Raw genomic sequence first — 25,953 nt, forward strand, 5'->3', positions numbered from 1 at the left:
TAAAAACAAGTAGTCATAATGCTGTCTCAAGCCTTCTTTTACTTTCATGAATACTTTGTGATTTCACCAATAATTAATTGCATTTGTATTTGTATTACTGTTGCTTATTGCTATATATAACCCAAGCTCCAAAAAAAAAAATTCTAAAAAAAGCATGCAATCTTTAAAAATAAAAGGAAAAATAAAGCAATGAATATTTATCTCCATCTTGGATTGATCTCTAAAAATGTCAACACATACTGCCCTTTATTACCATAGATAAGAATATTTTTACAAACCAAAAAACGAACAACATCTGTACTTCCAGTAGCAACTGCTAAATGAAGAGCAGATCTACCACCATAATCCTGCCAATTTATAAGACTATTCTCTTTTTCCTAAAATAAATAAATAAAGCATGAACTCTGGCTCAAACAACATAAAAATTAAAATTCCAACAATGTGAACAAGTTTCAAAATTGCATCAATGTAAGAAGTGTCTGAAATATACTGACCTTGGCAAAATTCCTTAAATATTTATCCAAAACATATCCAGGTCATCTACTATAATCGTAAACCGAAATTAATTCTTATGTGGTGTAACGAAGAAGCAAAAATAACTCAAGCGCAACTTAAAACAATTTGTTATTGAACTTAGTTGTGTGAAAACTCAACTCTGCTTTGTTGATTTACGTGCGTTCGAAAAATTTGAAATACGCATTAGCGTTACCTCTGTTAATCTACGATCGATATATTAAAATGTTTTAAATGTAAATATTAAATGTTTATGTCGTCTCACTTTGGATTGAATTATTTTAACAAGAACACACCTAATGTATGACAGCATGACTTCTTCAGTTTCGCTTTAGTCATCCCACTTATATTCTGATTAATGGAATTTTCTGAATTTCACCAAAGAGGTTGGAGGAACTATTTTAAACAAAGAATTTTATCTTGTCCTCTTCCAAGAAAACAAATATGAATTGAAATTTACAATAATGGTTTCAATTGCTATGGGCAATATTTACACGCATTTCTGTAAAAGAGAGATTTTTTGTTTTTTTAATTCCGAAAATTTCTCCTCAGCTTCTTTGCCTTATAAAATACAGCTTTCCAACAAATCATATGACTTACAGAATATTTGACAAAATATAATCAAAAAATTGCAATAAAAATTGAAGGGAATTTTGTAAATATTTGAGGAAATCTAAATGTTTTGAGTATATAAACTGGGCAGGCACGAAATACAGCATATTTTTCCTTTCATAATTTTCAAGTCATATATACTGAGCAAATTATATAAAAATTCCAGATAAATATCATCAAAATTCAGAAAGATCTTGGCATTTCAGAGAGCTGAATTTCAGTTGCTCTTATGAGAATCCAAATATAACGAAAGATTTTCCAAAAATTGATATTCTCATAACTTGAATTTATGAATAGTTGCACTAAATTCAATAAAAAGTTAGAAATATATTAATTACCTCCTCCCATTCCATAAATTAAGTTAATAATAAAAAAATAGTTAATAATTAAATAATAAAATACAGTAAAAAGGCATTGTAAATTAAAATAATTTTATTATGTTGTCACTATAATTTGCACATGAACTGAATTTTTAACACTTTATAACTTAATTTACAATATAATTAAACGCCACTGGACATCTTTAGGGTTTGCTTATTCAGCAGATTTGTTAATTTCTATAATATGAGGGAGTCACATATTTTGATGCAATCAGAGCCGGCCTTCTCTATGAAGGGGCCCGGGTGCAAGAAGCCATTTGGGGCAATAATTTTTTGTGAAGTAAAAAAAAAAAACATCAACATATATCATTAATGCATGTTTATTTAATGCGTGATTTTGTTTTCGCAATTAATTACTTCAGAAAAAGTACAATTTTTTGCAATTTCTTTTTCGGTGCTTAATACAGCAAGTGCATTTAAGCATTCTGAACACGTATGCTTGACCGAAGATAATTCTTTATTAATTTTAATTTGCAGAAAAAGCACTCAACATTCGCTAAAGTAACTGGCAACGTAAAGAAAAGTTTTAACATTATATTATTTAGTATGCATTGCAATATGTCTTGTGCATTATTTACATCTCTTTCATTCATTCGAATTCGTTTAACAGGAAAATGTTCTGAAATGTTCAAATTACGTTCTAGCACTTTTGCTTCGTCTAAAAATGTGTTAAATTTTGTTCTTACATTTTAGATTTCAGTTTTAATTTTATTGTCTAAATTGAAAGCGGAGTCAAAAACAATTATTTTTGATTAAAATAGTTTATTGATAGTGTTACTTTTGGATAATATTGCAAACCATTCTATTAAACATGAAATAAATGGCATTTCTTGTATTGCATACAATAAACTTCTAGCTTCAGATACTGCTGTATTACTGTTACTTACATCAATAAATTCTTCTAAGGCATTACAAGCTTGTTCAAACTGCGTATACGCTGCTTTAACAGAATCTATTTTGGTTTCCCAACGAATGTCATATGATGGTTTAAGAGCAAAGCCGGCCTGCTCTATGAAGGGGCCCGGGTGCAAGAAGCCATTTGGGACACTATTTTTTTTTTTTTTTTTTTTTTTTTTTTTTGTGAAGGTAAAAAAAAAAAAAAAAAACACGAACACATATTATTAATGCATGTCTATTTAATGTGTGATTTTGGTTTTGCTAATACATCAATTACTTCAGAAAAATTACAATTTTTTACAATTTCTTTTTCGATGCTTAATATAGCAAGTGCATTTAAGCGTTCTGAACACGTATGCTTGACCGAAGATAATTCTTTATTAATTTTAATTTACTGAAAGAGCGCTAAGTATTTGCTATAGTAACTGGCAATGTAAAGAAAAGTTTTAACACAGTTCATCCATTTAGAAATACCTCGTTATAATTATTATTTAGTGTGTATTGCAGTATGTCTTGTGCGTTATTTACATCTCTTTCATTCAAAATCAAATCCCGTAGGAAACAAATTTCCTGGATTAGGTTTTCATCTACATCTCAGTTATAAAACTTCACAAAGTTTTTGGAACATTTCACTAATTCATGTTTTTCTAAAATATTTATATCAGTAACAAATTTGAAATCAGAAATAATATTTGGTATACTTTTAAATCTATCTTCTATCTGTACAATAATACTATCAATTACAGTGTTAAAAAAATAACACCTCAATTCCTCTACTGGGTTTTTTATAACTTCGCCTTCTGCTAATTCGGAATACAATCTTTTCTTTTTTCGAATCTGTTTTACAGGAAAATGTTCTGAAATGTTCAAATTAGGTGCTAGTACTTTTGCATCGTCTAAAAATGTGTTAAATTTTGTTCTTAAATTTTAGATTTCAGTTTTAATTTTATTGACTAAATTGAAAGCCGAGTCAAGAACAATTATTTTTGTTTGAAATAATTTATTGATACTTTTAATTTTGGGCAATATTGCAAACCATACTATTTAAACATAAAATAAATGGCATTTCTTGTATTGCATCTAATAAATTTTTAACTTAGGATACTGCTGTATTATCGTTATTTACATCAATAAATTCTTCTAGAGCATTACAAGTTTGTTCAAACTGTGTATACACAGATTTAACCAAATCTATTTTGGCTTTCCAACGAGTGTCACATGATGGTTTAAGAGAAATGTTTCAATACTTTTGTAGAATTTTCCATCTTTTTGTAGATGCGGAAAATAAGCAATATAAGCGTTGCAATATCCCAAAGTCTTTTTACAATATATACTACTGGAAGTGGCATCACAAATTAATAAATTAAAGAAATGTGATAGGCAAGGCACATAAATTGTATGCGGGTTTCCAGAAAGTATTCTAGACTGTACACCTTTATATTTCCCTTTAATGTAACTACCGTTGTCGTATGCTTGCTCTCTACAATTCATAATATCTAAATAAAGTTCGCTTAATCTTTCTAATAGAGTTTTTGCAAGTCCTTCACCAATCAGATCAGTTACTTCAATAAACCCTATAAATGACTCATTTATAGTTAAACCTTTTCTCTTCAAAATTTAAATATCTAATAATGATTGAAGTTTGTTCCTAATGGGAAATATTAGGAGTACAATCCATTTGGATACTATAGTACGTGGCTGCTTTTATATCGTGTTTAAAGGACTTCATTTCTTAACGCAGAAATAATTTGTTCTTGTGACCTATGAGCTAAATGATGCACAATTCTATTTTTAGAATGTGTTTTGTTTATATGATCCATTAGCACAGGATCGTATTTACTTAATAATTCGATTAAACTTTAAAAAAATTCCATTATTAGGCTTACCTATTATTTCGTGGGTTCCTCGAAGTGGAAAATTATTACACACTAAAAATAGAATCACATCTACAATTTTTTGAAATAGTAATTTGAGTCATGCCGTTTCTTCACTTATATTAAATTGATTCGTTTTATCAATAGTCGAACATAAATTTAGTATTTTTAATAATTCTTTCCAAGCAATAAACGAATTAATATGACAACTAGAGCGTTCATGATTTTGGATTACATTTGACAGCTTTCTCCAGTTATTATAGCCACCTATAAATCGTGTAGTTTGGTCATTTCCTCTTCTTTTGGAAAACAGAATACAGCAAAATTAAAATTAGGAGTCTTGCGTCTTTGAATAAATTAACCAGCTGCAAAGTTGAATTTCACCATTTGACATTATTTCAAAGTAGTATGCAGTGGAAAATGATCTACCTTCTGCATTTTTAGCAAACACTCCTTTGTGTTGCACAGGTCCGATTTTAATACAAAACATTCTAATTTTATCAGTTATAATACTTGGCCATAAACTAGGATCATTTATACTTTCTTGATCATATTTGTTATTGTCATTTTCGTCATTATTTTCCGATTCGGTAACATTTGTATAAACACACGATTCTTCAACAAATTTCACCGTTTCAACATTTTCATTGCTAGACTATGTACTTAGCGCGGAATTTTCTTCCCCAGTTGAAGTTTGAATTGTAATTTCTGAAGTTGAAGCAATTTCTTTGCCAGAATTATTTCGTAGCCAAGAAAACAGATCTACTTGTGACTTCTTGAAGTTTAGATTTTCTTTTTTCTTTTCTGATAATTCTTTTTTTTTTTTTTTTTTTTTTTTTTTTGACACCCAGAGGGATATTTTCTTGGCGTGGACATGGTTATATCTAACAGTATTAAACAGTTTATAGAATGAATTATCAAATTATTATATGCTATATTATAAGCTATTACCTAATATGTGAGGTAAGTGATTGCAAATCTACTTACCTTATATTAACAATATTTTGCACACTTGCACAAGACTATAATATACACTATGAACTTCGGATATATCTAAATCCGCCGACTGCTACATTTAAACTTCTTCCTTGATTCTTTTCATTCCGTTCATGGCCGGTGAAACAGGAATGCAATGTGCATTGCTAGGAGTTGATCGTTTAATTTATCTTCGTTTTACTTTTTGTTTGAGCAACTTAATATAAAAAACATACATGCTTGCACGCATAAGAAATATTACATTAGATGCAGAAAAAAGCAATAGCCGATAAGTCCATTTGAACCCAGCCTCATTCTGGTCGCCGCTAGCGCCCAGAAGTCGCGCCACTCTGTCTTAACATCTGAAGGGTTTTCTTTATTGATAAATCAACTCCCACCCCCTCCTTTTTTTATAGGTATCACTGCGATCATTGCCTAATAACGGCACCCAGCCACCCACTTTCAGTACGTATAAACGCTATTATTGTTCAGAACAATATTTTAATTCTTAATCACGGTGGGGCCCCCCTCAGTCGTGGGGCCTGGGTGCATAGCACCCGCCGCACCTCCCAGATGACCGGCCCTGAATGCAATAGTAGCTTCTACTCAATGAAGACTACACACAAGAATTCTTAAAATGCTTTTTGCGGGAATTAGATGCCATTCTTTCACAAAAAAGAAGAAAAGCCCTACCACTGACATGAGGCATTGTGATTTACATGTGATGAACTTGAGGCATGTGAATTCGAAGTTCCAAAGAGGTTTTGAAGAATCTGACTGGTCTACACTGAGTCTGGATCGCAGTTAAATAAAATACCTAACAGATTAAATGGATCATCATATTCAAGCCAGACCACAATGTCTCGCATCAGTGACAGAGCTTTCCAATTTCCTTTTGAAAGAATGATGAATTCCTGCTTTTAACTGTTTTATATATTAAGTTACATAATATTTGAAGTTTTAATTTTCGTACAAATAATAATGAATAACATAATAAGATATTTTGTTATCGATGATGCCTAATTTACTGCAATTTATAATATGTTCTTAATGCATAAATATGAAGGAGTAATTAGTATGTTTCTGATCTTTTATAAATTTCAGTATAACCATTTGTTTATTCAAAATATACTGAATTAAAGAATTTAAATTAATGGAAAACCCCTCATCTGTCTCTGAATAACAGAAATTCAATTAGCTGTAATGCAGATATCTTTATGAATTTTAATGGTAATTGGAATTTTTATAGAAATTGCCCTAGATATTTGGCCTTGATATTATCTAAGGGAAAATATGCTATATTTCGCTTTGGCACAGGAAAAATTTATTTACTAAAAATATTCATATTTACTCAAATATTTAAAGATTTCCGTTTAAATTTTAATATAATGCTTTGGTAATACTTTGTCACATATTAAATAAGTTTTTTATAATTTGCTTGTAAACTGTGTTTTATAAGGCAAACAAATTGACGGAACATTCGAAATTTTTTTGAAGGAAAAAAAAAATCTTTATATTTTCTCAAATACACATGCTTTTTTTTTTACATTTAAAAATGCATGTACTTATTGAAAGCTTCAATACATTCTGAGAAATGGGTGAGTCAAAACCCTTTTCTTCATGAATTTCTGGACCGATCTTAAATGCCTTCGTGGCCGAATCTTCACAGAAAAACATAAATTTAAGTATATTTTTTATACAGTCGAAGTTCAATGACAGTTTGTCCAACTTTTATGGGGAAATGCGGTAAAATATGTAAATCCGAACGTACCAGAATACCTTTCATCACACAGAGCACTTCCAACAGTCAAAGTGCCTTAAAATTAATGCTATTTTATTAAATAAATATATACAGCAGAGAAATCATGAAATGTAAATCTTTATAGAGTTCTCCACCTTATTAGTCATATTTTGAAAAATACTTTTTGGCAGATTTGAAAATCTTGCCTTTTTCTGCAATAAAATCTGATTGTGATACAAAGCTTTTAATATCTTCCTCGAGTCGGCCAAAAATATCAAAAATAGTGGCATTCAAAGCTTTATATTTGGATCAGTTTTGATTTGAAAAGAATGCCCCCCTACAATGTTAAAGAGTCAAGAATGATTAATTATATATGATTAATAGGACTAGGGAAATGTATAAAATCTAAACTTCTTACTTTTATCATCATCGCATTTATTCATTGAAGTAACATAAAATGCAACTCTTTACATCATTTACAGTACTTTTTGATAGGAAGTACATGTCTATCTCTCAGAGTTAAGAAATTAATACTGGGCCATGAATAAAAAGAAATCTTAAATTACAAAGGTGCTTTAAAAATAAAGGTGCAGAAATTATAGAATCAAAAATTACAAGAAAAATTTATAAATAAAAAATTCTAATTTTTATGCAGTCCCTATATACAAAATGAGTAAATTACTCTCTATATTTAGTAAGGTTACGAGCATAATTACAGCATGGCAAAAAAAGTAGTTTGATACCCTTATTTCCTTTTTGGAGTAAAAATACTGCAAAAAAAAAAAAAAAAAGTCAAATGAAATATTTGACAAGTTACCACTGATAAAAACCACAAATTAATCTGTTTTTTGATGTATGGAAATTTTAAGCTGATATTGTTGGATTAATGGTGCAGTATTAAAAAACAAACAGAAAATTTCCACATTTAAACAATAATTAACTTCAAAGAAATTCACAAGTAATAATAAATTCTGATGTGAGTTAAGACACCTTTTCTAAAAATTCTGTTTTACTGATTTATCTTCAAACTTATTCTTACAAAATAATGCACCTCTAGTTCATTCCAGAAATTTTTTTTCTTAATGATATGTCTTGAATGGCAATTACACTCATGTGTAGACTCTATAGCTATAATTTTAAATTAAAGAAGTAATGTCAGCAATTAAATCTAAAAATAGATTTAAAAGACATGACCACTGTGGAGCTGTGTCAAAAGAGTAAAGTGAATCTCAAAAATCTAAAATGATAAAGGCATGCAAATCTTTCCTTCAAAAAGTCTTAGTGAAAAAGCAATTCTTTGTGCTTTTAATTTGGACAATTCCTTATAAATTTATTTAAAATGCACAACTGCCAAAAAACAAAAGCTGACATCTTCGTATATAGAGAATGCTTAAAGAATTTAATTTTATCATTCCGATGCTGCGAAAATAAAGAAATAGTCTATGTATAGAATGGCAAAATTTCTAATCAAAGATATTTTCCCACTTTATGAAAGTAATCATATTAAGCTTAAAATGCACAAAGTGCAGTATCTTTTTATTAATCTAATTTACAGAAAGATTAACAAATAACCCTTTATAATAAAATATTTTCATTCATGTCATCTTTTTATATGATAGAAATATTCAGAAATCCGAGGATCAAAGAATTTCTTTACGATAATGCAAAGAAGATTCTTTGTAAGACTTAGAATTGCTGAAAGAACCCAATTATTGAAGAAAGAAAGAAGCTTCTTTGAAATGTTAATATTGAATGTTTAATGGCTGTAAAAATTGTTGACCTTCCTCTAAACAATTTGAAGTAACATGTAATAGAATTGATTTGAACAATTTGAAGTAGCTTTCAGCAAGTCACTGTACAAATCCTATATAGGTTCTTCATCTATTTTTAATTTTGCTCATTTTTTTAAAAACACATATCTTTAATACTACAACATATATTCCTTTGTACTTTAAAAAGAAAAAAGATTGATTTATTAGTGTTAATTAGTTGGCCTCAATTTTTATAATTTCGATTTTAGTTAACTAATTTCCTGTTTAAAAAAAGGTTTATTTTATAGCAATTATGACCTGTTATACTTTTCTTACCTTTTTGCTTTTACAAAGGATTAAGTGTATACATTGTTTCTTTCTCAGTGTTTTTCATATTAATTCTTAAAATATTTTCTTAAAAATATTAAAAAATGAAATATCTTCTTAGTAGTAAAGGACATCTGATTAATATATTCGATCAGGACTGTTGTGCACACAATATTTAACATGATATATGCTGAACTTTCTCTTTTCTTTTTTACAAATGGCTTTCAGTTTGAAAGAATAAGTTGTAGTTTAAATATTTAAGAGTTCTTAGAACATTATTAGGAGATTTCAAAAAAAGAAAATATAGAGAGGAGCAATTTTAATAAAGTTGGCTCTTTGGTTTACTTTACACGCCAATTACAAACAATGAATAAATTGATTTTTGCAGAAATAATAACGCTGTTAACAATTAAACTTTGTACAAATAGCACCATTCCTATATGCAGGCACATATTTTCATAAGCACACATTTCATATCCATTTTCCACAATAAATTTGCAATTAATCATGTAAAAAGTTTAGATCTTTTACAAAAAGCATATTTCTGACAATTTCACAAATCAAACCGAAGATTAAATACAAATATTTATATTTGCATGCATCTTTGTCATGTGTCATTTACATTTACGCAAAAAATAATTCATTGCAATTTATGATTAATCTTTAATACCTTTGGCTAAATACATTCCTTGAAATGTTTTGGTGCGATATACAATCCAATGGGAACTACTTTCCTTACTAGATTTTTTTTTCTTCTTGTGAAGATATTTTGTATTTCTCGAAATGTAACACTGCAATTTTTAGTTGATTTCAGAAAATTATGCATTTCTTTACAAAAATTCATAATTTAACACACAATTTCTAATTTGATATCAATATTTACAGACATTACATTTTTAGTTGATTTCAGAAAATTATGCATTTCTTTATCCAAATTCGTAATTTAACACAAAATTAATTTCTAATTTGATATCAATATTTACAGACTAAAAGCTGATGTCAAGGTATTTCAGATGCCCTGTATACTCCAAATAGTTATATATTTTGATAAACCTGAAATTCTTAAATGTATAGGGCATATGAAAAAAATTTTATATAACAGGAAGGAATAGCCACTGAATTATATTTAGTGTGAAGATCTGGGAGCAACAATTATGATTAATCTTCTCACAGTCTAAACAGATTGAATGATTAATTTAATGAGCAAATGAGCAAAATCAAATGCAAAAAATAACTTGCTAAATCTTTTATATTTAAAAAATAAAATATTAATTATTTTCTCTTAGATTCTTCCATTGCGATGAAAAAATGATCCATCTCTTTAAATAAAACTTATGAATTCATATCAAAATACTAAAACAAAAGTTCTGAAAAAGTGCTGTTTGAGGCAATGGAAAGTCAATTATTGAAAACAAAGGACTAAATAGGATCATTATTACTTAATAGCAAAACATCTGTATTTCGTTCATACATATGAATAGACTAAAAATAAGAGATGAACTTATAAAATAGAATCGAAACTATAAAGCAGCATTCTTTACTTCACAAAAAAATTTTAATGATAAAAAAAAAAGTGAAGAGACTACTTTGCTGAGAAGGGAAAAATTTATAAAATAAACAATAATGTTATTGATAAACATCTTCAAATTTACTAATCATGGTATAGTTGCAATTTTAGTATTATTAATTATATTAACATAAGCTAAAATTCATTGAAAATATAATGTACCTAAAAAAATTATTATTGTTAGTAAGCAAGAATAAATGCAAAGAGTAGAAACATATTATGCAGCAACAATCAAGTACAATTTTATCATTAAAATTTTAAACAAATGATCATTATTAAATCTAAAATAATGCATAAACTTGTGTAAAATTCATATGATATATATGTTATATGAAAAATTCAAATATATCTCATAATTTTTCATAGCTTTATTTTCCAATAAGATTTCAAAAAAAAATTTTCAGCATTTTAATAAAGAAAAAATTATATAATAAATACATCCATGAAACAGAAAAAAAGATACAAGAACAGTCATATTTACCAATAAAATTTTTATACATTCCAAAGCATTGTCACTCGAATTTGTGGCAGCCCAGTGCAATGGTGTTTTGCCTTCTTCATCAGGTATACAAATGTTAGCATCCTGTAACAGTGATACAAATAAAGTTAATAGCATGAGAGTTCCTTTATTTAAAAAGTTAGATGATTTAAAAAGTAAGCATACAAATTTTTTTTAAAAAAGACCAGCCATAAAATTAAATATGGGCTTTAAATATGGAAACAAAATAAGAAATTAACTAATATTTAATTTCTAATAGTTCAGCTGATATAAAACGTTTTAAATTAATAAAATAGCACTTTATTTAATTGCATATCCACCAAGATTTTCTCCGCTTGAGTAAATCTTGAAGAATTATCACATATTTATAGTATAAATAACTGAAATGTAAATAATTTTAAGTCATAATATTCAGTTTAAAATAATAAGAATATCAGACAATAAAAATTTTGGATTTGATGTGACATTGTGAGTAAATAACGTAATGTTACAGAACAATGTATTAATTTCCAGACAATGCATTATATGATTTTTTTTCTATTTTAATAACAGCAAACATTTGCAGGTAAATTAATTCAGAGTTAAAATGTCTATTTTAGAGCTGTTGAATTATAAAAATGTGTGAAAAGGAAATATGGATTTAGCAAACCAAGTAACACATAAAAATAGAAGTTATTTTAAAAAATAAATAGATGGCTGAAAAGAAAATATTTTCTTCCCAAAAAAAGAAAAATGGAAGCAAAATTTAAAATTTTTTCAATATTCTTGCTATTGTTTCTTAATAATGCGCTTTTCAAAACCCATATTTCTAAACCAGCAGTTTTCATTCCGACATTTTCATGAACTTAAAATAATCTAGCACTTTTTTTTTCTAATCACCATGTAGCGTTCTCTGCATTCCCTTAACATATAGTGGGGTTAGGATAGTGTAGGGAAACAGGCAATAAACTGTCAAAGGTCAAAGCAGTCTACAAGCTTGAGTGCCCCTACCATCGATTTCTGCGTGAAGAGACACAGTATGGATGCTCGTTTTCATATTATGATGATGAAAACTCAGACATTTTGGACATCTTTCTTTCCACTGAATGGATCCGAAATTTGACAAATCTACAATTTTGGCCACAAGACCACATATTAAATTTTATTTACCTATGTTACACGTTTCAATTTCGAATACATAGAACATTTGACAGATTTGGTTCAAAATTTAATACACATCTACAATTCTCAAAATAAATCTATATATCAAATGCAAGCCATATAGATTTTCGCATCTTTGAATTATCACATTCCTATTTTTATGGAGAGACGGAAAACAGACTTCTTTCCGATGAATTTCGTGCAAATTTTGAAGGAAAACTACAAATTTAGTGCTTAGACTATATATGAAATTTTATCGCTCTAGTTTCATGCATTCTTGAGTTATCTAGTTCACAGACAGACAGAATGATAGCTAGACATTATTTTATTTTTACAATGTACTTTTCAAACTCAGAGAGGTCTGGAAAAAAATTGAGCCTGAAATTCCTCATATTTCTAGTTTGAATTTTTGATCATTGCAATACTTTCTCTTTGTATATTTTATATATGAGAAAGGAGAAAAAGGGTATTTGCTGAATGATAATACCTTTTCAAACAAGAAGTTTTTACAATATAAAAGGATTCATGTCATAATTTTTATGAAATTCATTTGAATAGATACATTCTTCCAACAATAACATTATACTTATATCAAATTTCAGTAGTAAGTATTGTTCAGAAATCAAATACTTCGCAGTTCAGAGTGCATGTCCAAAAGTTTTAGGAAAATCATAATTCTGCGTCAAAATTATAACTTCTAAAGACATCTAAATCAGAATAAAGAAATAATCAAAAGATTTAATTTATTGTTAGAAAGGTCATTATCAGGATTTTGCAATAGTAACAAAAACTGAAAAACAAGGGGGAAAATGAAACTAGCATTATGAAGACAGTTTATTTTTTAGTATTTGACAATAATAATAAAAGTTAATGACTGTCTATTGGTATTCTACCAAAGTGATCATTTGAGCTAGATTTAAAATTTGTCACAAGTAAGCTTTGAATGCTAAAAAATGTACATCTTAGAACACCTCCCCCTCCTTTTTTAAAGTTTAACTGAAGTTTCCATAATTTAAAAATAGAGCAGAATTCTCACATTTTTTGGATAGTATTTTCCACAAGAATTGCAGAACAAGCAGGAATTTTAAACTATCTAAAAATATAAAAGGAAACATTTTGTCAACAATATTAGTTTATGTATTTATATGATGATATATGATGTTATTTTAACAAATCTTTACAAGCATCACAGGCTATGTTTACGGATACACTGTTTCTTATTCTCCATGAAGCACAAGTAAAAAGATAGCAAAGAAATAACATAACAGTATTTGGGACTTTTAGAAGGTATCTTAATTTAATATTCACAAGTTATTATGGAAAAGTTTTTTTAACCAAAATTTTTATTAATTAGTTTATGTGAAATGTTGCTGTTGTTACAATTATTTCTGAATAATTTATAGCTTGTGAAAAAATTTTATACATTCTAAAATGAAAAAAGTCCTCTTTCTGAATATTATTAAATTGAATGTAAAACTTTTTTTTTTTTCATTTTATGAAATGTTTTTTCATTTTATGAAATGTTAATCCTATTCTGAATAGAATATCAAATCAAACTTTCAACTTAAATAGGATATTACATTAAATCAAAAACATTTAAATCAGTTTTCTGCAATATGAGTGCTTTCCAAATTGTTCAATTCATAAAATTTTCCTGACTTTATGTTTTAAATATTTCTTGTAATATAAAATTACTCTTTTAAATACTTATCTTAATATCTTAAATACTATTCTTAAAATAAAATCGAGATCTATGAATTATAACTTTTTTAAAATAAAATTTTACTTAGTTCTTATCCTGACTTTTATTGATGTTAAAATTCCTTTTAAATGGTTCTCATAAAGTAACAAAAAGTTACAATGCAATAGTTGAGAAGTGGCATCAGATACTTGTATTTATTTTCTGTTCTGTAAACAATGAATTTAATTTAGCAATATACAATAATTGAAATATTAACTGATATGTCTGAAGGTTACCTATTTGTCCAGTTTAACTTTAGGAATGTTAAGTAGGATTGATTATTTAAACACTAACTGCAATTGAGTTTCTCTCTAGAAATGCACTGGTGCATTTGAAAATTCATTTTTTTATCTAAACTTAACTTAGTTCATAGTACTTAGTCATTGGTTTGAATATTTAGCTTAGTTTGTTGCAGAAATATAAATCTGAAATTATTTAATTCAAAATTACTCATATAAAATACAATAATAATTATCTTAATCAACTTGTAAAACTTTAAATTACATTAAATTAGCAAAATTTCTACTGCTAATAAGATAACCAATAGTTGCCAAAGGGATACAATCCTGAATAAATCCTAAAAACATTTGCCTTTCTAATGGGTAATATCAACATACCAATTTCATTCAATATGTGATTAAATAATGTGATGATAATGATCTATTGACTGATTTCAAACTAATGCAAGAGTCAAAATTAAACCGACAATTTCTGTTCATTGAGGCAAAAAATAAATAAACTGCCAAACACAAAATTGTATATTAATATAAAAGCAAAAGCAATTCTTTAAAATCCAGTGTAGGGTAAAAAAAATAAACATCAAATATTAAAAAAAAAAAGTTTTGTAATTATACATAGTATAACAACCAGATTATTCTTACTTTCATTAGCAAAATTTTAGTATTTTCAAAGCTTGCATAAGCTGTACACCAATGCAGTGGGGTTTTCTGTAACAAGATTAATTCATTAATATGAAAATTGAAAAGCAACTCAATATCATTAATGCATATTAACAAATTTTAAACTGAAAAGCACAAAAAGGTTTATATAAATGAAACAAATGAAAGAACTATGGATTTATTATGTCACAATTATAGTAATTATTTCAATTAAAAATAACTATGAGTTACCTACTTTACAGCTGTCTTGAATATCTATTGCACCTGGCTTAATTTCCTTTAATATGGCAAGCAGACACTTTGGATTTGCATGAATTGCTGCTAAATGTAAAGGTGTCACCCCAAAGAAGTCTTTTTGTTGACTAGATGCATTATATGATAGCAGTAACTTTACACATCGATGGAAACCCTATTTTTTTAAAATAAAAAATAAAATGACCACATTTAATAATTTTTCAATTTTAAATGAAATTTCAGAATTTTCTAAAAAAATTGCACGAGTGGAATATTATTCATCAACATTATACCAAAATAAAATTATTTTAAGATAGGTCCAGTATATTTAAAATTTTAAAAAAATTTAAAAATAGAATTATCAAGTATACATATATTTCAGATTTATGTAACACATATGAAACAGAAAATCACATAATTTTGAAACTTAATTTAGCAGTAAACAATACAATTTCTATACAATGGAACATATACTTCAGACATATATATGCTTCAGAAACCCTCTTCCTATGTATTCAAAATAAATTTTTAATTTTGCTTATATTACAATGATTGAAATATTACTCCTACAAAAAAAATTGAAAATATAATAAGGTATTACTGATATTAAAATATTACATAGAGGTAATGCAAGATTTTCCTAACCTAACAGGGAAAAAAAAAAAAAAAAACAGAATTAGAATAGTATTTTATCAACTTGGAAAAAAATTGTGCTGTAAAACATTAAAAAATTGCTTTTCTTTTAAATCAAAATATTTATATTCAATGTCAGATATAAATATTTTCCAACATTTAATGAATCTGTTTTAATACTTATTTAATCTTAGTGCCCAGTTAATGTTGGAATATTGATTTAAATATGCACTCCAAAATATGTTTTATCTGAAGAACAATGATTTTTATCTGTAAAACTGATTTATATCAATAAATAGGGATATCAAAATAAAGAAAATATTTTAATAATACAAAATAAGAAAATAAATTCTATTAATATTAAAGAAAATTAGTTAATAAAATGAGCAAATTGCATAGAAAACGTTAAAGAAAAGGAGGACAGAAAAGAAGAGAGTGGAAAAGTACTAAATTCCGAATTTCCTTATCATAAGGATAAACTAAGCCCTTAATAATGTTGCATTTTTCCTATTTATATGCCATATGGAGATGGATACTAACTACTTATCAAGCAATTTTGAACTACGATGAAAAGCAGCTCTGAGCACGTTTTTTTTATGTGAAATGAGATTTTATAGAATGAAAATAGTTTTTTAAATCAAACTGAGTTACAGCATGCTATTAATGGATTATTTTTAACTACATGAGATCAACAGAATCAATGAAAATGTCAAAACATAATAGAAAAAAAGTCAAAAAAAAATTAAACAACTACAAGGAATGCTGCAAGCCTATGGATCATTATGTGGCAAATACTTTTAAGCAAAATGTTACATTACCATATTTAAATAAAATAAACCGTTAATATAAATATACTATAGGACTATAATAAATTTAAATCTTAAAATCATTCATCACTATCTTAGATTTTTTTTTAAAAATCCTAAATACTTCAAACTTTTATATAAAACAGAAAGCAATATTAATATAAACCTGCAATAGATGATACGAGAAAGATATTCCCCAATCAAGTTTGATCTTTTTGCATAATTGATTTATTTCAGAAACTTTTAATAAACAAAACTGTTTAGCTGTTTCAAATAAACTTATTTTAAAAGCAAAATTAATTTAGAGTAGAGAATCTCAACTCGTAGTATATTTATTACTTGGGGTACTTAATGAATCAATTAGGGATACATGAAAGAAATACAGATAATGGCAGAAAATACAAAGCATAAAATAAATTAAAAAGTTATAAAACTTTCTTTTCCTAAATTCTAGAGAAGAATAAAAGTTATATAAGTTTGAGCAAATATTTTTAAGCAATAAAATAGTTCATATTTTTCATGAACAGAAAAAAGAAAGACCATTCTCACATATGCAGAACAAGTATCATATATTACTTGACCATCTCTAAACGTGATTTTATTTGTTTTCATTAGAATCTAATTTTATAAAACTCAGCTCCTTGAAACAAGCTCAAAGACTACATTTAAATATTCACCCATTAAAACAGTTAATTATCATAAAAAGTTATTGTCTGATTTCATCAAAAACTAATGCAAAATTTTAATGTTGTCTTCATTTGCTAGGATAATGAATTAAACTATTACAAAAAAATGGAATTAGAATTTAAATCAAAAATAAATTTTACAAATATTAAGCTTATTAAAGTCATTTCAGTCTTAAACTACCCATAGTCCTTAATGTAATTAATAAAAATTTCTTAATTAGGGTATTCAAATTTAAAAAGACTAATCAAAAGCTATATGATCAAACAAAAGATAAGAATCACTGTTTTACAATATAAGTTACCTATTTAGTGACAGCCCAAAGAAATTTTATCAATCAGACAAGGAAACAAACAAAATTGTGCCACACAGACAAATAATATATTTTATAAAATTCTATAATGCAAATATTCTAAATGACAAATAACCTTTTACTCAGACCATCACTTTTAATTGCAAATAAATCTTTTACTTAGAAATAATCTCTCATCTGCAAATATGATTGAATATTATTATGTAAAGAATTTTTAAACTCCACATATGTTTAAGATTATACAATGACTTTTTTGAAACTGAAATAATATATTCAACATTTTATTTTAAATATACAAAACTTCATTTTAAAATAGTATCCCAAATTCTTTTTTTTTTTTTTTTTTTGCCTTTCTTTCTGCAAAATCTTTCATTATCTCCTCAGTTTCAGTATTCAGCAAATGATTTCATTCATATGAAATGATTGCTGAATCAACTAGTTGCTTCTGGAACAATGGTAGACCATAAATAACTTTCGATGGTTTCAGCTTAAAAGGTCCCTCTAGCAAAAAAGACAGAAAAATCCTTTCAGTACCACCAAAAGATTTGGTAAATTTTCATCAAACATGGTCATACTGAAATAAATTCAACTGATAGGTCACTTTGTCAGATAGTAGAGCTAGTATAATTAGTATTTCTTGGTGAAGTTAAAAACCATGTACATCATTATGATCATCATTATTTTAAGCAAAGTGAAGGTCTTTTTACACGTTTAAAATTTAATGCTGTTTTACTTTATTGTTCATTGGCAGAAAAAAAAATCCAATTTTTTCATTTATAGAATTTAGTTGCCCAAAGCATTGCTGCAAAGAATTGATTATGATACCTAGAATATAAAAATAGAAGCTTTGCTTGAATCTTCTGTTTGGATTTAGAGGAGTTTCATCTTGAGATTTATAATCATTTTTTCCCCCTTGTTTAAGCATCTGGTTCTTGAACAAATTCTTCTTCAATATCAAGAATTAAGTCATTTTACCAAAGTTCCTCTATACTTATAATCCATTTTATTTTTTCTTTCACTTTTTCTTCTCAAACTACTGAAATGACCCCACACGCAATTTCTATGGCCGGCCTTGTCAGCAATATATTAAAGAGAGTCTTGATTATTTTTTAGAACATTTCAACACACCCACCGGCACTTGAGTCAAATGAGAATATATGTAACTCATTATGGCAGTTCATCTACATGTTAAGAAATCTTCAAAAATTAAAATGATGCTGAGAATTTTAATCTTTTAAAAATTTCATAATTCAGTTTGTTTTTTAACAATATACATGAAAATAGGAAATCTTTATAATAACAGTTTTATCAATGCATTTAAAAACAAAGCTTTCTAAATCACGTGAAATGTTTGGACAGATAAATTGTATTAATTACAAACTTCTTGTAAAAACTTGATGGAATAAAACAATGAATTACAAACTCCTCTTCATTAAGCTGTATCATGTTGAGTTTTTATCATATTTAATTACTATTATTATATTTAATGCATCAATCTATTTAAAATCAAATTTATAGTTTTTATTTAGTAAGTTAAAATAAAATTTCAAAACTTATTTGAGGATTTAGCAGTTAATAAAAAAAATCAAATAACTTATAACTATAACAAATAAATTTCAATTATTTCTAAAAATAGAGACAATTGTGCATTAACATATAATGTGACAATTTAAAGATTATACATAGATTGATTTAATTGTACTTGAATGTGCCCCTGAGTTTGGCACCAATTTTGGTAACCCAACAAAAGGAACTTCTAGTAACCTTAATGCTGCTTTGTTCACTGCTTTTTACGGTGGTTGAATTATACACGAATTACAACTATTTTATGTGAAATGTTTAATCGATATCTTCTTTTATTATTTTCAATTTAAGATTTTAATTTAGTTCTATATTATAATTAAAAGTTTTTTTTATTGCTAATAAGACACTTTGTTATTTTTAATGTGAATACACACAGAAAATATTTATTCTTTTGCAATTCTCAACTACCAACATGCATTTTTCTAAATCGTCTGAATTATTACTTTAAAAATCTTTGGCAATGGAATTCCTTGCACTTTTCGTAATTCTTTTTCTGCTCTGACAGTTCCCTTGATAATTCGTTATGTCACAAATTGTTCAAGAATGATTGTCTGGTGTATAGGATAGTGGGAAGTATTTTGAACCTGCAGAATGGATGAAAGTTAAGTGGAATATATTTTTTTACGAGTTGAAGTTGGGAAAGGATGCTTGTTTGAAATTTTGTATAGAGAATGGTTTGATTGCTCCTTCCATTGTTCTTTCTTTTCTGTTGATTATGTACTGTTTCTGTCATGTCAATATCGCTGTCATCCACATAGTCCTTATGTTAAATGTCCTAGTGAAGCTATTAGTTCCTACATCCACTGCTAGCGAAGCCATAGGATGTTTTTTTAAGTTAAACATTTCTTCCCAGTGCCTTCTTAAAATGCTGAAGGCATCACATGCTTTCAATATTTTTTCTACACAACAGACTGGTGCAGTCAGTTTGCAAAAGTACTATATTCCGAAATTGTAAAGATAAACAACGATAGTAACTCTAAGGGTTAAAAAAAATTCTTCTCGGATAAAACAATACTTATCAGTAAAGAACATAAATTTAATGCTGCAAGTGGCAACTGTAACTGTTCACAGAATTGTTAATTTGGTTCGACATCTTTTTTGGCGACTTGGCATCATTGGTATAAGAATGGGCACACTAAAGTATAATTTTACCTATAGATTTATGAAAGTAGAATACAGTTTAAAATGTCTTATCAAGGAGCAAAGTTAATCAATTTTCAAATCTTCTGTGTATCTTACTACACACTTATAATATTGATAAGATGAAATTAACTCACACTTTAGAAAGTTGTATTCTGTATATGTTTAAATTTACAAATTATATGCATCCGCAAAAACTTAAAAGCAATAAATTAATTAATAGTATATATTTAAAGTTGTAAGACATGTTTGGAAAAGGTCATAAAAGCACAAAATAATCAACAAAAATTAATCAGAATACATTATATTTATACAAATGATGCATTTAATTAATTTTAAGAAACTTTATGATATGGAAAATGCTTCCCGAAAAAGATTAAAATCAACGTCATTTCCAAATTTTTTGTAATATAAATATAACACAAATAACTGTTCATAATAATACAAATAATTATATAAATACATGCATATAACAAATAATTGTTACAACTTCTTTGGTTGAAAATTTGTTTCCTTTCATAATAGCAATGTAGAGATTATAGAAAAATACTGCAAAAAAAATTTTTTTTAAAGACTGCTCAGAATAATCAAACACAACAGCATCCAAAGAGGTAACCAAAATTATGCAATTACCAAAGGACTAATAAAATAAATTATTCCTTGAAAATTAAAATTAAGCAAACAGAACAAATATTTTAATTCCCTTGAAATTAACCTTCACTTATGATGTGAATACTTCACTTAATTCAAGCAAATAAAGTAACTTCCTCATTCAATTTGACGAAATTCTTTTATATTACAAGATAAATAACGTTTTTTATAAAAACTGCTTATATTATTCCAAAACATCATACTTTATTCGTAGCTATATGAAGCCCCGTTTGTCCAGAACAGTCGGAATTGTCTACATGAACACCAGCTTTTAGCAAAAGAGTAGCACATTCTATTTGATTGTGCATAACACTCAACATCAAAGGAGTTTTTCCCGTTTCATCTTTAGTTTCTAAGTTATGTAAAGGGACAGATTCAATTATTTTCTTGACAGCATTTCGTTTTCCAGTAGAACATGCCACATGAAGTGGCAGTGTCATTCTGTCAAGATTTCATTGAAAAATACTTTGAAAATTCCATTGAACTTTTATAAGCTCTATTTATTTTCATTTGAAAGAAGAACAAACTTTAATGTTGCCATTCGAGGAAAGTAAAATACAATTAAAACTCATTCGGCTTGCTTACGGGATTTTAAAAATCGTTTTTTTTTTTTTTTTTTTTTTTTTTTTTAACTGCTGCTAAAATTTTTGCTAATTTAAAATTTAATGAATTTTACTTTTGAATGTTAAACTAACAGGAATGTTTCTACTGACAACAAAAACTCAGTAGAAAAATATGAAGCCAGAAACTTTCCACTTCCAAGATTAGTATGAATATTCTCATTTTTCGCCAATGCGTTGAAATATTCTACAGTTTATAAAACATGAAACGGTATTGTGTACTTCATTTCATGATTAAATTTTCAAACAAGGAATATAAATTAAATAATCATTCTTAAGATAAAAGAATGCTGAACAAATGTTTTAAGCTAAATTGTTGACTCATGATTAAAAAAAAAAGTATTTGGCTCTAACGCATTGGGTAAAGTGTTGCGATAGAACACAAGTAACAATGCAATCCTGTCTGTCAAACATTCTAACTTGCAGATGCGGGAGTGCAGCTTGGGACTGACTACCCATCGCTCAGGAGTAACAAATGGGACGTTTGAATGGCGAAATCGACTCCAAACTCGCTGATCAGCTGTTATTGCTTTATTCCATCACGTGATTATTATGGTACATAAATAATATTCATTGGCTTTCCCGATAAAATAAAGCAACATGTCTTTTCTGCTCTAACTCCCTTAACCTCACAAAAGCTTTTGGTCCGAGGAACGAATGATTGCCGTTCACTCTGGTAGTGCAAAGGAATCGAGGACATTCTCTTTCCGTTGCCTCGATATAATTATTTCTTTTTATTGTTATTATTATTATTTCTATAAGAGCTGAGTAGTTTATAGCTGGTTTTTTTTTCTCCTTGAAAAATTTCATAGCTATTAAATGAATTACTTTCATCTCGTTTGTATTTTCTATTTTTGGATATTAAGCATTAGCTTTTATTGGGTTTATGGTGACATTTTATTCAAAGTTAGATAATATAATAACTTATGACAAGGGATTAACAACCGTTGCCCATCCTACTCTGTTGACAATCAAGTTCAACTTGTACTAAAATATAAAAAAATAAAAATAATAAATGTCTTAACGAAAAAAAACTAAAATTTTTGTATCACAGTATTTATCAATGGGGTCAATTCATATGATGTAAAAGTCACATGCCATGAACTTCTGCGCATGGCATTTAAGTTTCATCCGCACCGCTTTCGTAGATCAGTCTGCCATTAACGTTCTCCGTCAAGTATGAAGCGGATTTTTTGCTTACCTTTGAAGTTATAATCTTGAGTAATTTTTCTTTCCTCTTATTATGTGTTAAAAGAGAAAATACTAGTGTGCTGATGGATGCTTTAATACGAAACGCAAGAGTAATTGTCATGATAAAATGCTTTCTTATTTTCCTTTCAACAATCATAAATTGGGTTGATAGCTTTGGTATAGATTTTTTCAAGCCTTCGAAGTCAGTGATATGCCACGATCATTTTGAAGAATTCATTCAGTGTGTGTCCATTTATTAAATATAGCTGTTCCAGTAACTTTTTAGAAAGACTCTTCGAAGAAAAAGAAAGAGTATGCGATATGCCGTCAAAAACAATCGAACAAAATCGTGATTGCATTTCTAATTTACTTTATTCACATTTGATAAAATTTCTGATAATTTTGAATACGCTTAGAATTTTTTTAAATGATTACATGAATATTACGTTACATTTTTCTACAAAATCTCATCTATATTTAATTATTGTAAGTAAACAAACTCCTGTTGCAAAAATAACAACTGCTATAATGCTAAACTTAGGTGGAAGTCAATAAATTTCTTAAATATTTATTTAATAAGTGAATCCTTTACTAACTACTGAAAATCCAATTTTCTTATCGACTGTTATAATATATATATAATTGATGTATTTTATTTACAGTGCTCTTAATTTCATAAATTGAATTCTATATATAAGAAATATATATATATATTTAAGTTTTGAAAACACATGTCATTTAGATAAGTATATAAGTACAAGAGAATTGGTTACTAAGCAAAATTATATGAATTCTGATTTCAATGGAATGTAGTCTGCTTCTTCCCGGACTATTACTTTTTCTGAAATAATCGACAGGATCAGCAATTTGTAAAATGAGCTACAAGAACTTCAGGATTCTGTAAGAAAGAACGAGATTCATTCCAGAAAATATTGTTATTGATATGAAAATGAGGGCATTGACAGATTTCGCTAAAGAAAGGTTTTTCTCTGTATATGTTCTTTTTCTTGAATTCTGAAGCAGATCTTCAAAAATTAAATTTGTCGAAGCATCTAACTGATTTATATGTTATGTTCTTTTCAAAATTAAGGACTGGAATGTCGAATGAATTTTTATCTATTTTGTTTGAAATTTCAGATTCTGCTGTTTCAAGGAATTTTAATTTTGTAACAGTTTTTTATGAAAAGTTGAAATTATTGCCTATATTTCCTCCAAAGTCATTATTTATTTAAACCGTGATGAAACAGTTTGGTTCTGAAAATAAAGACTCCAGAGTCATTATTGATTGCACTGAATTTCCTATATAGAAACTTAGTAATCCAGTAGAACAGCAAATGACTTTAAATTTTTATAAGAAAACAAATACTTTGAAAGATATGATAGTCGTAATGCCTTCAAGAGCCATCAGCTTCATTTCAACATTATACTGTGATAGCATATCTGACAAGGAAGTTTTTGTTAAAAGCAATCTGGCGGATGTATTAGGCTTCCAAATTAGGATAAATAAATAGGATATAAATTGAAAGAAATAGGATATACAAAATAGGATAGAAATATTCTAAATTTTTAAAGGACTGCATTCAGTTTAATAATACTGAAAGAATCGATAACTGCAAGATATTTAATCTAATGGTTACAGTAGAAAGAGCTATTTCAAGAATTTAAATGTACAAATATTTTGCAGGGGCTCTCCCATTATACATATTTATATAATGTCACTTCTGAATTTTTTATTACTTGCATGTTATGTAACTTTCAAAAACCATTAATTAACGTCAAATAATTTTTGCATTTGATTGTTAATTTTTGGCATTATAATAAAATGCATTATGAGGTTTTATTTTTTTATTATGAACCTTTAAGTTTTCTTAATCTTTTAGTAATTCATGTTATTCAGTTATTGCTGGGTAATCATGTCTAATAACAAAAGAGCAAAATGGATGGCTGCAGAAAGCATTATTTCTAATTACTTTTGCAGATTTGTGATGGATTCAAAGTGAATTTATATCAAACATCTTTTCTATTGTTAAAAATGAAATGTCAATAGTTTATTATATTTAAACTGAAATTGACGGTTATCATAATATCATGTTATACCATGGTGCACCACAGTGATTTCTGTTTTAATAAATAGTCTTTTCATTAAAACTCAATTTCCATATCAGCATTTATTAGGTAATTTTTATTCCCAAATTCATTGCTAGATAAATGTTTCGCTCTTTTTTTTTCCCCTTCTATTTCATTAACAAGTCGATTTTGAATAATAAAACTCTGTAAAAGCATAAAAGTATATATATATATATATATATATATATATATATATATATATATATATATATATATATATATATATATATATATATATATATATATATATATATATATATATATATATATATATATAATATAACATTCAATTTATCAAATTATCATCAATTATAAATGCTGAAACAGTCAATAAGAAAATTGGATTTTCAGTAATTAGTAAAGGATTCACTTATTAAATAAACCTTTAAGAAATTTATTCACTTCCACCCAAGATTAGCATTATATCAGTTGTTAATTTTAAATTAGGAGTGATTTTTTTGCAACAGGAGTTCGTTTTCTTACATTAATTAAATTTAGATATGATTTTGCAGGTAAAATACAATATCCATGCAAACATTTTAACACCTTTTAAGCATATACAAAATTATCAGAAATTTCATCAAATGTCAATAAAGTAAATTAGAAATGCACTCACGATTTTGCTTGATTGTCCCCACTTGTTTTTGATGGAAAATCGCCTTCCAATTTCTTTTTCTTCGAAGGGTTTTTAAAAAAAATTATGGGAAGAGCTTTGAGTTTCAATTCCCTATATTTAGTAAAGGGACACACACTGAATGAATTCTTCAAAATTATCGGAGAATATCACCAACTTCGAAGAAGGCGTGAAACCGTAATTCAATTTCAAATCAAGATTGTGGAAAGGAAACTAAAAAACATTTTATCAAGACAATCACTCTTTTGTTTCGCATTACAGCATCCAACAGAACACCAGTATTTCATCTTTTAACATATAATAAGATGAAAGAAAGTGACTCAAAAGTATAACTTCAAAGGTAAACAAAAAATCCGCTTCATACTTGGCGGAAAACGTTAATGACAGACTCATCGACGAAAGCGTTGCGGATGTAAACGT

At 27.3% G+C, this 25,953-nt stretch overlaps 1 protein-coding gene across 1 annotated transcript in view; it reads right to left on the bottom strand.

Annotated features, from left to right (window-relative positions):
• Positions 1-21,494, bottom strand: part of LOC129959476 (inversin-like) — a 56,010-nt gene extending 34,516 nt beyond the window's left edge. The window contains exons 1-5 of the mRNA XM_056072324.1: positions 21,165-21,494; positions 15,152-15,325; positions 14,899-14,964; positions 11,119-11,220; positions 279-377 (exon numbers count right to left, since the gene is read on the bottom strand). Of these exons, the coding sequence (XP_055928299.1) occupies positions 279-377; positions 11,119-11,220; positions 14,899-14,964; positions 15,152-15,325; positions 21,165-21,401 (678 nt within the window). The 5' untranslated portion in view covers positions 21,402-21,494. The remainder of the gene's footprint in view (positions 1-278; positions 378-11,118; positions 11,221-14,898; positions 14,965-15,151; positions 15,326-21,164) is intronic.
• Positions 21,495-25,953: the final 4,459 nt, after the last annotated feature.

Source organism: Argiope bruennichi, chromosome X1 (assembly GCF_947563725.1).
Source record: "Argiope bruennichi chromosome X1, qqArgBrue1.1, whole genome shotgun sequence".
Classification (NCBI taxonomy): domain Eukaryota; kingdom Metazoa; phylum Arthropoda; class Arachnida; order Araneae; family Araneidae; genus Argiope; species Argiope bruennichi.